At 45.6% G+C, this 18094-nt stretch overlaps 2 protein-coding genes across 4 annotated transcripts in view; both read right to left on the bottom strand.

The window, feature by feature from the left end:
* The window catches only part of cdca2 (cell division cycle associated 2), a 48102-nt gene extending 46134 nt beyond the window's left edge, over positions 1–1968 (bottom strand). For all 3 annotated transcript variants that reach the window (XM_084307964.1, XM_084307966.1, XM_084307965.1), the window contains exons 1-4: positions 1670–1968; positions 1081–1267; positions 838–965; positions 540–699 (exon numbers count right to left, since the gene is read on the bottom strand). In XM_084307964.1, coding sequence (XP_084164090.1) covers positions 540–699; positions 838–965; positions 1081–1264 — 472 coding nt within the window. In that variant the 5' untranslated portion in view covers positions 1265–1267; positions 1670–1968. The remainder of the gene's footprint in view (positions 1–539; positions 700–837; positions 966–1080; positions 1268–1669) is intronic.
* A 4931-nt stretch (positions 1969–6899) lies between these two features.
* sema4c (sema domain, immunoglobulin domain (Ig), transmembrane domain (TM) and short cytoplasmic domain, (semaphorin) 4C) overlaps positions 6900–18094 on the bottom strand; it is a gene marked incomplete at its 5' end in the record, with an annotated part of 74691 nt that continues 63496 nt past the window's right edge. The window contains 5 exons of the mRNA XM_084308121.1: positions 6900–8152; positions 10589–13284; positions 13539–13630; positions 13787–13944; positions 15695–15810. Coding sequence (XP_084164247.1) covers positions 12377–13284; positions 13539–13630; positions 13787–13944; positions 15695–15810 — 1274 coding nt within the window. The 3' untranslated portion in view covers positions 6900–8152; positions 10589–12376. The remainder of the gene's footprint in view (positions 8153–10588; positions 13285–13538; positions 13631–13786; positions 13945–15694; positions 15811–18094) is intronic.

Genomic DNA, 18094 nt, shown 5'->3' with positions numbered 1-18094 from the left:
ACACGTCTATTGTAGCATGTACTGTTGAAGATGCATTTTGTTATGTGGGTGTGTAGGTTTGTAGGCAGGTGGTTATGTATTATTATGTACGCAGTATATATGCATGCATGTACTGTGTGTATGCATGTTTGTATTTACACATCTTTTGAATGTATTACTGGTATTTTTTAAATATGTATATTTTTGTATGTTTGATTTTACAAAACAGGGGAAGTTCTCTATAAGCCTCTAAACTTCTCCTACACAATATGGTTATGTATCCCCCCCCCCCCCTTTTGTACTCTGTTAAATAATAATAAAAAATAAAAAAAGATCCCCTGGCCCGACCTAGAAAAGATTCAAATGGTTCTATGGTGGGTCTAATGGTTAAATGAAAGGACTACTGTATGATGTCAAATTCAGGCGTATATGTATGAAGTCACTGCTATTGAATGGTGCCTCCAGAAATCATGAGGAAACCCTGGCCTGCTGGCATAGCCATTAATCCTTTCACTACCACACTACAGAAGGTTAATCCAGTTACAATGAGGCAGTCTTACTAGACAGAACATCTCTTGTCTTGCATCCTCCAGTCTCACTGTCCTGCCTTGGTAACAGATCAGACTCCTCTTCATTCTCCTCCTCAACCATCTGGAATAAGGCCATCTTCTGCTTCCGCGTGGATGAGACTCGGGGAAGGAAAGGGTTGCCATTGGGACGCTAGAAGAAGAGACACAGGTTTGGTGGGTCACAGATTTCAGCTGTTGCAATGACCAAGACAGTAATTAAGTGGTTTGCTGAGCAAGTGTAATGTGTGATTGTCCCAAGATTCGCTCAACTGTATGCTAAAGACCTCACCTCCGGAGTTGAGAGAGTCTTTATTCTCTGTTGAGCTATGTAGCGGATCAGGGCGTTTGTCTCTGGGGAACCTCTGGTACCAATAGCGGACCTCCGTCTCGCCTTCAGTTGAGCCAGACGAGACTTATCTGACGAGAGGGAGAAGATACCATGTTGTGATCCCACATACTGAAGCACCACAAACATACAACTTCTACAGAGAGTGAATAGCAATGCAGTTACAATGCAGTAAACAATCCTCACCTTTGCAGTTTGATGCTGAGCTGCTGAAGCTTTGGGTGGAGATGCCAAGTTGGGCAGGTGTAAGCTGGGAGAAGATGAATGGGGGTGAAGCCTCACCTAAGGCAGAAGGGGAAGGCTCCTTCAAGGCTAACGTTATGTTTTCGTCTACCTCAGTAGTGGCGGCGTTCAATTGTGAACAAGCCATGTTCTGAAAAGTAAAGATAGTACCACGTTAGTTACTTGACATGCAAGATTGTTTTTGACAACTTTTATTTTAGTTTGGCTGGCTGACGTAGCGTTACAACTTTGCTAGTCACTTTCGGACAATGTCAGATATATGTTATGATGAATTGAAAATGGGGGACCCTGATGTAAACAAGACAGACGTCTTTCTCTGGTCTGCATCCCCTTAACAATTGTGTGTATTGAGCCATACTGTATTGTACCCATTCTGCAATCTGTTAGTAAAGTTTTCAATCAATCAATCAAACGTAAGCAACCAAAGCCTGGCTGTTCTAAGCCAACTAACGTTCATTATTCATGTTCAACGGATGACATTGTTAGCAGCAGATAACGCTAACTACTGTATATTAGGACACACATGGCTTACCTTGTAGGAAGTATGTTAAAATACAAAAATGCAAAGAAGATTTATATAGTTAGCTTCCTGTCATATTAAAAACAACTAGGTAACACCAGTTGGTAAGCTAGAAGAAGTTATTCAAATCTCGCTCCACACACCCCAGCCAGCAGCAGCATACATACAAACAAACCCCTCCGCAAAGTAAATAATGTTAGTTATTAACACTTTAACAGTGCAAATTATTACGATTACGTTAGGTGGAAAGCCATCATCATTATAACAAGGGTAGTAGTAGTAGTAGTAGTGGTAATCGTCGTGTGATAAAAAAAAATAATATCTAAACGAAGCAACGATTCTATCACAAGGCAAACATGGCTTCTACTTTACAGCTAGGGGCGTTATTTTTTTTCGTATCCGCATTTTGCGGAGACGCTCTCTGATTGGCCACTGACTGACGCTCTCTGATTGGCCACTGACATGTGCGCCCAATCGCGTGACGAGCTGTGTCTTTGCCCATTTCCGGGTCTAACAGCCTGCAAACTACCTAACGCCTAGTTTATCACTGGTTAAGCTTAGGCGACTCTTTCGAAGTTGGTTAAGGTTAGAGTTTGGAATCAGGGCTGGTGTTCTATCGCCCTGCTCTAAGACAAACTCTAACCTTAACCAACTGCGAAAGAGCGCCTAAGCTTAACCGGTGAAAGAAACAGGCGTCACACGATTGGGCGCACATGTCACATGAAGTGGCCAATCAGAGAGCGTCTCCGCAAAATGCGGCTACGAAAAAAATAACGCGGACCAGAACTCGTTTTATTTGAATTGGCCAATTGAAAGCCACAACACTTCTTCTTCTCCTGATGTATTTCTGGCAGCCAGGTGTATTACTGCCCCCCACCGCTCAATAACAAGTCGGTAGATAAAATGTGGTTTTCAAGTCAAGTCAAGTCAAGAGTTTTAATTGTCACGGCATACAGGTATACAATGAAATGCGGGTGGTCTTGCCCGCAACGATGTGCAATACAGTGGTACATATAATAGAATCAAAAGAAGAAACAACATTGTGCAGTAACAGATAGCAGGTAACATGGAGTGACATCTCGATATCTGTACATAGTTATTTACAGCGCATGTGTGACATGCTAGTTAGCTTTGGTAGTGCAATACACTGTTCCTGTTATTCTAATTTAAAGTGACCTTTCCTTTGGCCATAAGTGTGCGTGTGTGCGACATGAGTGTGTGCCCGCTCATGTTAAAGTGTTAAGTGGCTGCTCGTGTGTGAGCGTGCACAGTGTGCGTGTCGTGTGTGTGTTCATGTGTGCTTGTGTGTGGACAGTTCAATGTTCTGAGCACTCAATGTACATTGTTCATGGCTCTGATGGCCTGGGGGAAGAAGCTGAGCCTAAACCGCTCTGTCCTAGTAGCTGAGATTTGCAGGCGTCTGCCTGACCTCAGCAGCTGAAACAGGCTGTTATTGGGGTGGTGAGGGTCTTTCATTATCCTGCAGGCTCTGGATTTGCACCTCTTGTTGTATAGAACCTGCAGGGGGGGTAGTGCCATACCCGTGGTACGCTCGGCTGAGCGCACCACTTTCTGTAGGGCCTTCTTGTCCTGTGCCGTGCTGTTTCCATACCAGGCAGTGATGTTTCCGGTCAGGATGCTCTCTACAGCTCCTGAGTAGAAGGACTGGAGTATCTTCCCCGATACTCTGAACTTCCTTAACTGTCTCAGGTGGTAGAGACGCTGTTTGATTGATTGGAAATGTTATTACCAGATTGCAGAATGGGTACAATACAGTACAGCTCAATACACACAATTGTTAAGGGATGCAGATCAGAGAAAGACTTTCGTCTTGTTTACATCAGGGTCCCCCATTTTCAATTAATCATAACATATATGACATACAAGATACAACATGACATACAGATAGACAGTACTGCTACATGATCATCTATACATTTATGGCATACCAGATTTACAAATACAGTACTGTTTGTGATACAAAAAGAGAGTATATACATTTTGACGAAGAAACTGTACATTGGAGGAGGTTGGGTAGGTGGGTTTCCGTTTGATGGTTCTTGCACCCATAGATATATATAGAACACATGCTTGCACCAACAAACAAACAAAGATGTAAAATTAAAAGAAGAAATTCCCATAGAATCACAAGAAGCATAGTTTGTGACAGTTCAGAGATTGTTCAGCTGTTATATGTTTGCATGTGGAACATATAAAGTAAAGAGAGAACAACTGTTTCACATGCAAACATATAACAGCTGAACAATCTCTGAACTGTCACAAACTATGCTTCTTGTGATTCTATGGCGGTTAATTGGCAAACAGTTTAGTACATTGCTGCCACCTACTGGAATTATACACAAAGGATCTAGGATCAGATTGCATTGAAATCAGGCAGAAAAAAGACAGAAAAATACAAAACAATGAATTTTATTGAAAAAACAAACCTTACAGATGTGTCCCATAGACTCACAGGAATAGTGTAAAATTGCCCAAATAGTGAAAGAAATAGTTAAATAGTTCCCCTTTAATCCAGTAGTTAGTGGCAATGTAGCCTAACAATTTGGATGGCAACCTCCAAATAAAAACCAAAAAGAAGAAGACTGATGCAAAGTCCTTGGCTGCTACACTGACATGTCGTGTTACATATTACAGCTGGGCACCAACACACCTGGAGTAGGCTCTCTCAACATGCTCAGCACCCCGCTATTCCCACCTGCAAAGATAAATCAAATCATTGTTTCTCTATTTAGCCTTACCTTCAAAGACCAGATAGATAAACAGATCCAATAGAACCCTGTCCTCCTGATAGTATTAAATACAATTATTGACACTAGTGGGTTAATTCAGTGGGCAGGCTTCCCCCAGATGCATGTTAGTGATGTGTAATGAAAATGAATAAATCCCTTTAACTACCACACTACCAAAGGGTTAACCCTTTCACTGCGATGCGGTTAACCCTTTCACTACCACATGGCAAAGGGTTAACCCTTTCACAACCACACTACAGAAGGTTAACCCTTTCACTACCACACTACAGAAGGTTAACCCTTTCACTACCACACTACAGTTGAACCCTTTCACTACCACACTACAGACGGTTAACCCTTTCACTACCACACTACAGACGGTTAACCCTTTCACTACCACACTACAGACGGTTAACCCTTTCACTACCACCCTACAGAAGGTTAACCCTTTCACTACCACACTACAGACGGTTAACCCTTTCACTACCACACTACAGATGGTTGACCCTTTCACTACCACACTACACTCACTACCACACTACACTGTAGTGTGGTAGTGAAAGGTTAACCTAACGTAGTGTGGTAGTGAAAGGGTTAAAGGACAGCAAGTGTATAAATCGCTCCCTCTTCTGTTACAGAGATCCGTCTGCTGTCAGTACTCATATAAACAAACACAGCTGGAGCTCCACTGCATCTCCTTTCTGTTCACAGCTGACTTGATCATTACGTTCAAACTCCCCAATCTGTCCGCCAGACAGGTTGCTTAGTATCGGCCCACAAAGCGTGTTCACCTGCCCAGTAGGAGGCTTTACCGGCCGATACAGAGTGTTTGAAATGCCTAACAAGGATGGGGTTTCAACCACAGAGGCGGAGGAGAGACATCACATTGGTTGTGCTTCCTTCCTTCTTGCTCTCCGTTTCTCTCAGTTTTTATCCTCCTGTGCACCTCAAGATAAAACCCTTTCCTGTTTCTCTTTCTTCCATGTTCCACGCCAAAGAGTGATTTGTGTGCACACACACACACCGCACACACACACACCGCACACACACACACACACACACACACACACACACACACACACAGACGTCCTCCTCTCTCTGTGACGAGCAAGGGCACGAGTAGCTGAGTATCTGTGGCCCAGCTGAGTACACCGAGATGCAACACCGACTCAAGCTGGCGCTGCCTACGCAGCATGAAGCACGTGGCCTCATGGTGACACCAGACACCATGCATGCGAGTCAGAGGCGGCCTGACGGAAGGAAGAGTTCCAGACAGTATGGTATCGTATGCCTACAACACCCACACGTGATGTTTATGTATGTATCAAGATGTGCCTATGTAGGGCATTTTGCTTTTGAGCTGCAATGTTGCAATATGGAAAGGGGAAAAACTTAAAGTAACACGCCACCAAAAAGAATGTATGCTTATTAATTATGCTCATAATCTCACACGTATCCCAAAACTATAAACCGTCTCGTGCAAATTCATTTGGTTTGAGAGTTTTGTTAAGATTGTGATGTCATTATGATGTATGTTATTCCAGGAAGTAATAAATACAGGGGAAATATACATATATATATATTATCCCCTGTATTTATTATTCTATATATATATGGTAAATGGCTGCTTTTTTATATAGTGCTTTTATCCAAAGCGCTTTTCAAATTGTTACTCACATTTTACCCACTCACTCACACATTCACACACCGACGGCGGAGGCAACCATGCAAGGTGCCAACCTGCTCATCGGGAGCAATTAGGGGTTAAGTGTCTTGCTCAAGGACACATCGACACGCCGCCCGGGAGGAGCGGAAATCGAACCGGGAACCTCCGGATTGCCAGACGACTGCTCTACCTCCCGAGCCACTAATATATATATGAAATATGTTGGAAAATAATATACATATAGCACTGAGCTGGATTACTTCCTGGGATTAAAGGGGTGAAACATCTGTGAAGGTGGAATCCCTGCAGCTGGTAGCTACCGGCGGAGGTGCGAGAAATGTCCTGCAGGTTTCAACTTCAACCTGTTTCTAAAAAGGGATGATGACATCACACACTATTTAACCCCATACAACCCAAACCAAATTAATCTGTACAAGACAGTTTATAGTTTGGGGATGTGTATGAGATTATGGGCATAATAAATCTAAATAGCAAATACATTTTTGTTCCTTTAATTAATGTTTCATGACACATGTACATGCCTCTACTTAGAATAATGTCACATTAATTTTGCATTTATTTAAAAATTTTTGGACCTTATGGTGTTCTTGTTTTGTTCTTGACTTATTGTGGTTTCTTCTTGACTTGTTTAAAGAAGACGTGTCCGGCCCATGGGGACATTAACGTGTGTTGTCGGGCCTTACAAATAAATTTGATTTGATGTGGGTACAAACCATACTCATATCTATTATATTTCTTCATGTTTTATCTCTTTGATTATTAATATCTGGTACATGCTCAAGCAAACGCACTCACACAGTCTGAGTAGATCTCTACTTTTATTCATGAATATATACACATATAAAAAATAAGGACATATGTACAATGATAATAAATATCAACATGTTTGTACAAGCGAAATAAGTTACTTAACATCCTTTAAAAACAGACTCAAAAGATCAAAAACAGACGAGCAAAAACACGGAGGGTGATAATAGAATAATACAAATTAAACAGCAGAACTTAAAAGGATTTTGGGAGAGAGATTGCTATGAGCAACATTTGTGTAATAACCGTGCAATTAATGCATACAGTTAATCACACATGCAGATATTTTTTTAAGCTTGAGACCTGTATCCCTTTGGGAATGTTTTTTTTTCTCCTGTCTTTCTTTAAGATGTAACATCGAAAGAAAGAAAGAAAAGGCATAATCGTAAAAAGAAAATATCTTAAGACGTATCGTAACAGTACCAATCTAAACGGATGCAGGGTTTTTATAATGTTGGCTCTGGCGAGCTTTGAGGGGCAGTAAAACAGTAATAAAACACACTCAATCTCTGCTCTGCTTTGAATCATGGGGCACTTATTTGGTTTTATGGAGGCTGCTTGGTTGTCTGAAGTTCAATGTTTTGGTAATTTATGCAGCCTTTCATAATGCTATGAATCAGGGATAGGCTCCAGTAGATTGCTACTGACATGTAAACAGGAAGTCCACCAGCCTCAAGCTTTTTTTTCTTTTTCTCTTTGATGCTCTCGAGGGGAAATTAAGCTGAAGTTAAAATATGCAGAAAAGTTGCAGACGTCAGCTCAGTTCTGCCAAGTGGACGGACTGTTGAGACTTAAATATCGAACTGTAATCAAATAAAATTAAATAAAAAATATCTTAGAAGAGAAAAAAAAGCAACTGCAGTCTACTTTGGCTTATCCGAAAAGGTGAAGAGGCACAGCAAAATGAAACACGTTAATTAAGATGTCGGCCATGAAAGTCCTTTACAACGGTTGAACCAAAAAAAAATCTCACATATTCTTCTCAAAGAGAACGTTAGTGTTCGAGAACGTCAGTGTCTGCAAACGTGGAAGACGTGATGCACTTCTACAGTGATGACCGCGTCGAAGATGCACAAACGGTCCACTTGCAGAGCGTCGTGCGACACGAGGATGGAGTGCTGATGGCTGGGTTAGTACCTCTTCGACCTTCGACCTCTCTATTCTACATCCCCTTCAGCTGTCTCTACACACTGGGACACCACGCCCTCTTTGTGTGTGGGCCTCTGGTCCCGGGCAGACAGAAAGACACCCCTGTTGGACAAAAGCACAGGAGGAGGAAGAGGGACAGGTTAGTGATGTCAACAGTTGTGATTGGAGGATCACGTAAAGAGGGTGGGGCCAATTCAGAGCTGCCATCAAGTAAATGATAAAATGGTAAAGCTCTTACAATGGACATACACGTATGAGAACACGAGGGGACCCGACTGGGTTTACATGGAACTCTTATTCAAGCCCCCAAATCCTCAGTTAGGATATGGTTACAGTTTAGCTTTAGTTTCAGTTTAGGGTTTTCTTCTATAGCATCTGTGCAGGACAATGCATTTCAACATTGGTATAGAAATGGGACTGGGGTATTTCTGCGATCCTTTCACAGATGTTACATTAAAACACCATAATATACCCATTTTATTTAGGTGCTTTCAGATCCGTAACGCTGCCAGGAAAGTATTTTCTTGTATTTCTCCATTTACCACCCAAGAATCATTTAGACCCCTATGAGAGGAAGTGTGTCTCTGTGCTTTCCAATCTGATACAGTCATACAGGACATAAAACAGATATCCTGGAACAAAACAAAAGCTGCGTGGGAAAGGGATCTGGGTGTGGAGCTTTCTGAGGATGTGTGGCAGGATAGTATAACACGTACACACTCCTCCTCACTGTGTACAAGACGCGGCCCGATTCAACTTAAGGTACTGCACCGTCTTCATTATTTGGGGGACAGGCTAGCCGGGATCTTTTCCATCGATAACCCTGGCTGTCTGGACTATACTGTATAGCCCAGCTTCAATGGGACAGCTACTGCGGGCAAATATTTGATGTATTTTCCCATATCTGTGGACAAAGCATAACCCCTGATTTCCACAAAGCCATTTCTGATATACCCCCTCCCCCCCCAAACTGTGAGGTCACATCCCAACAAGTGAATGCCCTATAGCGTTTGCTTCCCTGCTAGCCCACAGACGTGTTCTTTTTAATTGGAAGTCAAATAAAGCTGCATCGTTCCTACAGTGGTTAAGGGAGGTCCTATATTCTCTTCCTTTAGAAAAGCTAGGATATAAAGTGTGTAAAGCCTGCAAAAACGTTGCTTTGACCTGGAGTCCCTTTATAGACTTTATTGAAGATAAAGTCCCTTTCCTAGACATATGATTGTATAAAGTCCCTTTCAGTGATTGTACTGTATTCCGGCTTGATATTATGAATGTCTCTTCTGTTACTACATTCAACATCGTCAATCTTTATTTTATAATACTTATATGTGTTTTCTTTTGTTTTCTGATTGTCTTTGTACTCTGTGTGTGTTTTTTATAATCTCCAAAAATGCTGAATAAAGTAAAGAAAAAGAGAAAGGTAAGTAATGAAGTAAGTAAATCATAAAATTGTGTTTCCCACTTTATTGTCTCCTTGCAAATGAGTGCAATTGTGGAGAAGGGCCTCTTTAAATCTAGAGCTTATTAAAGATCAAAGGATATTGTGAACATGTGATGCCCCCCAAATCAGAGAGGCCTGTTTGAGGACATTTCCCACAAATTTGATACTTGTCGTGTCTCTCAGGAGCTCCACCATAAAAAACCTTGGAGTAATTTTTTATTCCTCCCTCTCATTTAATGCACATAATAAAAAGTTCACAAAAATGTCCTTCTTCCATCTCCGTAATATCGCAAAGATTCGCCCTATTTTTACTTTGGCAGACGCTGAAACCCTAATTCACGCATTTGTCTCATCACATCTAGACTACTGTAATGTGCTTTTTCCCCACGCCTACCTAACTCGAGCGTCAAAAATCTTCAACTTGTGCAATATGCACTTAATTACGTTTCTTTTCGAGAGTTGAATTTGAGAGAAACTGCCCATATTCTCCATGTGGTATGAACAGATCTCTTCGAGCTATCTCTTCCCATCTTTCCCGATCCTCCAATCACAACGGTTGCTTGCCATTGTCTGAGGGCTTTGAGATAGGTACATTTGTCAATCACTTGGTTAAATCATCTGTGTGAAATGAAATTATTTTCCTATGTTGAGGATCCACCTCCCCGTAGTCCCAGACTGATATCTACCCACACGATATCCGTGGTAGTATTCACTCCTCCCTCCCCTTCAAACGTTCTCCCTTGATGCACCTGTCAATGCAATAGATTTGGTATGAGCACGACATCTCAAATCAACACCAGAGTTGGTTGACCTATGCATCGCTGTACTCCACCTTTTTAAATCTATCTCCTTATTTTTAAATGATTATTATTATAATTTTGTATTACTATTATTATAATTTCTTTCTGAAACTGTTTGTTTGTCACTCTGTTTTGATGTCTGTTGTCCTTTGTATTCCGTTTTGTGTTTCTAATGGAAAACCTTCAAGCACATATCATTTGTAAATGTTGGTTGCACTGAAAAAAAAATCAATAAACAGATATATATATATACGTATATAAATAAAAAGATTTTATCAGTGGCAAATTATTCTGTACCTCTGACTGGGTTCCCTGCTGCTTCCTGACTGCAGCCGTCGGTTTGTCAAGAAGATGGTCGTCCACCAGCCTGTCCGCTCGTTCCTCCATCAACGCAGGCAGCGTGTGTGTTTACTGTGTGGTGCGTGTGCGTTTACTGTGTGTGTGTGTGTGTGTTACAGTGCTCATCCGTTCCTCTGTCCACAGTAGCCCCAGGCCAGTCTCTGGGAATCGGTAGGTCGGGAGGGGATTTGGGGAACAAGGGGGCATGTCCTGATGATGCTGCAGCTCCGCCCCCCCTCAGAGACACATCACAGGGATCGGTTGGCATTCAGGATAACCGGGGGGGGGGGGGGGGGGGGGGGGGTGGGAGTGGGGTTGGGCTCCATCTCGGCAGTGCAAGCTACCACCCTCTCACCAAACACATAAAATATAATGCACTTATTGTGACATCCACAGCGGTCGCAACGGCGAGGGTTACACCTACATTCTCTACGCCTAATGCCTTCGTGTCAGCTTCAATTCGCAATGAAGTGTGTTGTCTGCTTGTGAGAGTTGAATACTAATAACAGTTTTAGTGGAGAGGAGGAGTACATGTCTAAATGGATTGAACCAAAGCAGTAAAAAAAAAAAAAGAATTGTATGCACCGTGACTGTAATAAATAATATAGTCTGGAGTGCACTTGTAGTGTAGTATGTCTAGGTGTGTTTGAAGGTTGCTGTGTGGGGAAAAGCGAGGAATGTAAGTGCTCGCCAACACATTCATCTTTCACAGAGGGGCGCCACAAAGGCACGGGTCACCGCTTGAACACTGCCGTAGTCCGTAAGACACAGAAAAAAATAACAAATACAAATGTCTTAATTCAAACCCTCACAACGAATGCACGTGGCGGCGGGTCGACGACGTGAAAAAAATACAAATCGAGCGGAGAAAAGTCTGGAGAGTTTGTCCTTCACACAAAACCCTCCAGTGTCCGTCTTTCACTCCAAGTTCACTTCATTTTCTCTCTCTCTCTCTCTTTCTCTCCCTCCCTCACTCTCTCTCTTTCTTTTTTTCTTTCTTCTCATCCCGTCCTTTTCTTTCCCAGGCAAATCTCCTGAGATGAGGACATGATTGTCGTCTTGCTTCGAGATTAATTAGTCTTTTTTGTCACCTCTCTCACGCTCTTGGCTCACGAATACAAAAAGGGGGGAGTTCCACTCTCCCTGTCATAAGTGCAGAAAGCTCAAAAGTCTCAATGGATCTGAAGAAAGGCAAGCCAGTTTCATATTTTCAAGTCAGCCGGGCCTCGTCACTCGTAGTGTATTGGTTTCAGCACAAAAGGCAAAGAAAATCTTGTCACGTTCACTTGGTCCACTCAACATTTGGCCTTCAGAAAACAAACCCCGTTCTTTTTTTTCGACTTCCATGCTTGAGGTATTCTCCTCTGCGTTCAGTATGCCTTTTTAAATACACAATTTACATAACTGGAGATTGCACAGTGAAAGCAGAAAGAAGATAAAACCATGACCGCGTGGTGGCCGGGACAATAATTACAAGAGCGGGAGTCAAGAGAGCGGGCGGTGTGTGTGTGTGTGTGTGTGTGTGTGTGTGTGTGTGTGTGTGTGTGTAACATGCTGTGTGTGCTATAAACGTCTAGAGTCACAGAGTGAGCCAAACAGGCATTGGCAGAGACGTGGTCGAGTCGAGAGAGCGCCACTGAAAGAGAGAGAGAATCGCGCCCTCTTAAAAGGAAGGGAGGTAGGTTAGTTGCTTCTTTAATCCACCTCGTGGGACGAGGAGGACGAGGAGGAGGAGGAGCGGCCCCCCTAGACGGACGACTCCTCCGGGTTGGCGTCGGGCAGCACGCTCCTCTGCTGCAGCGTGCGTCTCAGCTCCTCCTTGAAGGGGCTGGAGTAGTCGTTCCCGCCCCCGCCGCCCACCAGCGCCCCCAGCCCGCCACCCCCAGCACCGGCCCCGCTAGCCCTCTCCTCCCCCGGAGCCGCACTCAGGTTCAGGCGCATGTAGCCGTTGCTACCGGAGACGCCTCGAATGTTGGTGAGGCTGAGGCGGCTCGGGGAGTGGATGGGCTGGCCCGGGATGGTGCTGGGAGACGCCGTGCTGCTCACGCTGCTGGGGCCCAGGGCGTGGCCGGGAACGATCTTCAGCGAGCCGTCCGAGTAGTAGTAGTTGGCGCCCGTCTCCCAGAAGCGGTCCTCGTCGCTCGGCATCTTGCTCGGCACGAAGGTGGGCGGCTCTTTGGGCAGGGTGATGGGGTAGACCAGAGTGCTCTCCAGGGGCTTCATGTCCGCCCCCTTGCCGAGCGCCAGCTTCAGCCTCCTGCGTAGGTAGAGGGCCGCCACCAGGAGGAGCAGGCAGGCGCACCCCAGGGTGATGACCAGGACCCAGAAGAGGCCCATGCTTCCGTCCGGGGCGCGGGCCTCCATGAAGACCGGGGCGCTGGCCACCACCGCCACCTGGTACCTCTCGGTTTGGAACTTGACGCCCTGCTCTTCCGAGTAGCAGATGTAACGGCCTTGTTGCATCGGGCTCGCCTCCGGGACCACCAGGGCTTTGAGGGCCCGGTCGAAGCGTGCGCCCCCGGCCTCGTGGTCACCTAGATGGAGCTCACGGTCGTTGAGGACCCAGGAGGGCTGGGCGAGGTTGGATACCAGCTGGCAGGGTAGCACCATGTCCGATCCCACCACGACCGTCACATTGCGAAGACGAGAGTGCTCTGCGGAGGGGAGGGGAGGAGAGAGAGTGGGAGACGAGAGGAGGGGAGGGACAGATGGATGGAAGGGAGAATATGAGAAAGGATGTCAACTATATTATCATCATTCACATTCAGTACTACCAGTCCATTTCATTCAATTTATTCATTAATTAATTCAAATGTATCCATTTTATTCTACTATTTACTGCTGACTAGCCCTGCAGCGGCAGTCTGTGACCACAAGGGGCCGCTAACGGTGGGGTTTCCCTACTCACCGGGGCTAGGGATGGAGACAGGCTTGTCAAACTTGGCTTTTCCTCTACTGAACCTCTCCAGCATCAGATCCTGTGACAGCGAGGAGGTGGACCTGTGGGAACAACAGAGTGGAGACTTAATAATGTCCTCTACAGTTCTGCTACTGCAGGCTTCACCAGCCCACTGAGAACAAGGACAGAGGGGTGAGGGAGAGAGAGAGAGAGAGAGAGCGAGAGAGAGACAGAGAGTGTCTGCTGTGCTCTCTCACCCGCGGTGGAGGTCGATGCGGACGCAGGCGCGGCCCTCGCTGTCCCAAGCGCAGTAGGGGTCCCGGGCCAGTAGGCAGTCTGGCTGAGACTGATAGCGGCTGCAGTTAGCCAACGGAAGCTGGAGCACCTCGGAACGAGAGCCTATGTACAAGTACTTCTACAGAGAGAGAGACAGCGAGAGAGAGAGAGAGAGAGAGAGAGAGAGAGAGAGAGAGAGAGAGAGAGAGACAGCCAGCAATCCATCCACCCAGAGAAAGGCCAGAGAGAGAGGGAGAGATGAAAAAGAGTGATAAACAGAGAGAGAATGAGCCAGTGAGGGGTTAGCGGAGATAATGGGATAATCACTCTCAATTACAATAACATTTTGGTTTACCCCTCCCCATCCATTCTGGGTTACGCGCTCTTTCCCTAAAGCCGGTTACGAAATGGCTAGTTGTCGGGGGGGCCGGCTAAGCCAGCTTTAATGAGATAAGAATCAGGCACTGGGCTACTAGGGCTGCCCAGTCAACACAGTGGCTGTAACAAAACATGCCAGTGGAGCTATGGGGCGGAGGGGGGGGGGGGGGGGGGGGGTGATGGGGGCAGCGAGCTCCAGCAGAGGGGCTCATTCAGCAGGGCATGGGGATCGGGAAAACAACAGAGCAGGGGTTCAGTTCCCACTGGGTTGAGGGATTGTAATTACTTATTGTGGACGGGGGTTTTGGACTCATATTATGGCTGCACTTGATCTTCGCAGTAGAGGGCAATGCAGATGAAAGCACCTCTCGCTGAGCGCTATACATGAGTGGCGCTGTGCAGCCCGCCGGAGTATTCTCAGCGGGTTTGTGATTCTAAGTGGTTGGAATTTGGTGGGCATTAAAAAGAGAAAAGAAGACAAATTTCCACAGTTTCCAACAACGAGCTAATGATCGTAGCATACCAACGAGCTAATGATGCAACGGCAGAGCAACCTTTAAGGTGAGACAGTACCCCCTAATAGGCATTTTTTTTATTTTTTAGATATCACTATAAAACTTTCCCAGTTTGTTATGTACATAAAAACGAAGAAAAAATGTATTGCAAGGTTTCAGAATTGTATGTTTATATATGCAAATGCGGCACTTCCTCATTAAATATGCACACATTTGCATGTATCGCCAAGTCTCGCATCACCAACATGGATAATGCCAGATTCAAAAACTTGGTTTCATTTGGTTCATTTTGTTGATACATTCAACAAAAGGATTGTGGCTATTATTATTACTATCTTATCAGCCCACTATCTTATCAGCCCATACATCAGGAAATACTGTCTACTGTCATAAAAATATATATAAATATAGAATATAAATATAAAATGTACTATAAACCTGGCTATGAATGATATCAACAAACCCTTTTGTAATTAGAAGCAGGATATGGGTAGGAATAAATGTGGAAAGATTGGTGTGTGTAGGTAGCTACTAGGGAAATGGAGTTCCAAGACTGTTCCAAGTAAAATGCATAAAAACTTGTTTTTGAGAAAACAACCTCAAAGTTTTGTATTGTAATTGTGCTCTATGGACACAATCAGACAAAATGAAGTAAAATAAACAACTAAATGTGTGTTTTTGATATTGTATTGCCACTAGTTTGAAACAAGATATGTTAAAGGAAGCAAAATATAACAAAATCTCAATATCGTCGAGAAAAAAAAGAAGCAAAAAGGCGATTTCTGGGGCACTGTCTCGCCTTAACCCTTTCACTGCCACACTACATAAGGTTAACCCTTTACTATCACACTACCGATGGTTACCGTCGGTAGTGTGATAGTAAAGGGTTATCCTTCTGTAGTGTGATAGTAAAGGGTTATCCTTCTGTAGTGTGGCAGTGAAAGGGTTATCCTTCTGTAGTGTGGCAGTGAAAGGGTTAACAGGGGGTCCTCTTACCTTGCTGTGAGAGATGGTGAGACTGTCCACCGGCTGCGGTGTCTCGAACAGCTGGATCTCCTCGATCACATGGGCCTCTGAGCCAATCAGCACCACCCTCTGGAGCCAGCCCTCCGCTACAGGAGGACAGGGGAGGAGGAGGAGGAGGAGGAGGAGGAGGAGGAAAACAGGGGAGGAGGAGGAGGCAGACAGGGAGGAGGAGGAGGAGGAGAGAGGAGGAGGAGGAGGAGGAGGAGGAGGAAAACAGGGGAGGAGGAGGAGGAGGAGGAGGAAAACAGGGGAGGAGGAGGAGGCAGACAGAGAGGAGGAGGAGGAGGAGGCAGACAGGGAGGAGGAGGAGGCAGACAGGGAGGAGAGAGGAGGAGGAGGAAAACAGAGGAGGAGGAGGAGGCAGACAGGGAGGAGGGCGAGGAGGAGGCAGACAGGGAGGAGGAGGAGGTGAGAGGAGGAGGAGGAGGAGGAAAACAGGGGAGGAGGAGGAGGAGGAAAACAGGGGAGGAGGAGGAGGCAGACAGGGAGGAGGGGGAGGAGGAGGAAAACAGGGGAGGAGGAGGAGGAGGCAGACAGGGAGGAGGGGAGGAGGAGGAGGAGGAAAACAGGGGAGGAGGAGGAGGAGGCAGACAGGGAGGAGGGGGAGGAGGAGGCAGACAGGGAGGAGGAGGAGGAGGAGGCAGACAGGGAGGAGGGGGAAAGAGAGAGGAGGAGGAGGAGGAGGAGGAGCATGAGATTGTGTTCTATTTCCATATTGGGTACTGCAATCAAGGTTACATCCCCGCTTTGAAAGGCTGTTGAGACACAGCTGGTGGGGTGACCTTGGTGTGTGTGTGTGTGTGTGTGTGTGTGTGTGTGTGTGTGTGTGTCTGTGCGTGTGTGTGTGCGCGTGCGTGTGTGTGTGTGTGTGTCTGTGCGTGTGTGTGTGCGTGCGTGCGTGTGTGCGTGTGTGTGTGTGTGTGTGCTGAGATGCACCGCCCCCGCCCTGTCTCTTGCTCTCAGAGACCTTCATGGATAATACGAGAGGCTGACCCTGTATATACCGACAGTTGACACACACACACACACACACACACACACACACACACACACGCACACGCACACGCACACACACACCATGCAGCAGGCGTATCATCGCGCTTGTCTCTCGCTGCGTCTGGGGCATCGGTTAATCCCACAATCCCGTCACCAGGCTTTCTGAAAGCCGCCCTCGACAGCCTTTCTCTCTCTCTCTCTCTCTCTCTCTCTCCCCTCTCTCTCTCTCTCTCTCTCTCTCTCTCTCTCTCTCTCTCTCTCTCTCTCTCTCTCTCTCTCTCTGCATCGGCTGTCTCCGCGCTGCAGCTAATAGCTAATCAAGCCTGCAGCCCAATTGGCAGCGTCAGTGTACGTCTGCAGCCAAGGGCCCCGTTGAGTTTGTGCTACGAAGCACGGCAAGCGGGGGGGTGGGGGGGGGGGGGGGGGGTGACGGTGCCTGGCTGTGTGCACGAGCGTGTATGCGTGTAGCTAATAGCTATTGGTGTCTATGTGTGTGTGTGTGTGTGTGTGTGTGTGTGTGTGTGTGTGTGTGTGCTGGCATGCTGAAGAGCCCTAAGTCTGTTGTTGTCACGCTGACGCTTGCACACAGTCCCTCTCTCTCCACTTGCAGTGAGCCGAGTGGTAAACGGCGCGGTCGGCTCCCTCCGTTCCACAAGAGGGGGGGGGGGGGGGGCCCCGCGTTTACAACGCTGATGCCCAGGAATCTGATACACGTCACACTGTCAGATGTATTTTATTTACCTCTGATGATAAAGATAAGGGGTTTAGGGGAGAGTGGGTTCTATGTCTCTGCCAAGCGGAAAATGTGCACGCAAAGGAAGGGCCCACCGGCTAAGCACTATACTGTGATTAATTAAGTCGCGTAACACATTTTCCTTTGATGCACAGATCTGTATCTCAGCGCGCCAATAAAGCCCCTTAATTGAAACCCCCACGGAAGCCTCTCCAGAAGGCGTGCTGTGCCGTGCCCCCGCGCCACACTTCGTTACAATACTTAAGTACTGTTTTGGGGGATTTGTACTTTACTCGAGTATTATTAGGTTTGTATACTTTGTACTTTTACTCAATTACATTTCAGAGAAGAAAAAAACATACTTTTTACTCCTTACATTTAAAATGCAGACCGACAAAGTACAAATATCCAACCATTTTAATTTGTATATTTGCTTCTCTGGCCGAACTAACGTTAACGTTATTAATCCTGCGGTCGCACTTTATTTAAAAACAGCCAATCAAATCCCCATCAATAGAAAATTAACACGCCCATACCCATGCTGATTGGTCAGAAAAAATGTTTTTACTTTTACTTTTTAGTACTTAAGTACATTTAAAAGTAGAAACTTTTTTACTTTTACTCAAGTGTGTTTTTAAGCC

This window comes from Notolepis coatsorum (genome assembly GCF_963971535.1).
Source record: "Notolepis coatsorum genome assembly, chromosome: 2".
Taxonomy (NCBI): domain Eukaryota; kingdom Metazoa; phylum Chordata; class Actinopteri; order Aulopiformes; family Paralepididae; genus Notolepis; species Notolepis coatsorum.
Note: the sequence above shows the minus strand (reverse complement) of the source record. Positions and strands in the feature narration are given on the sequence as shown.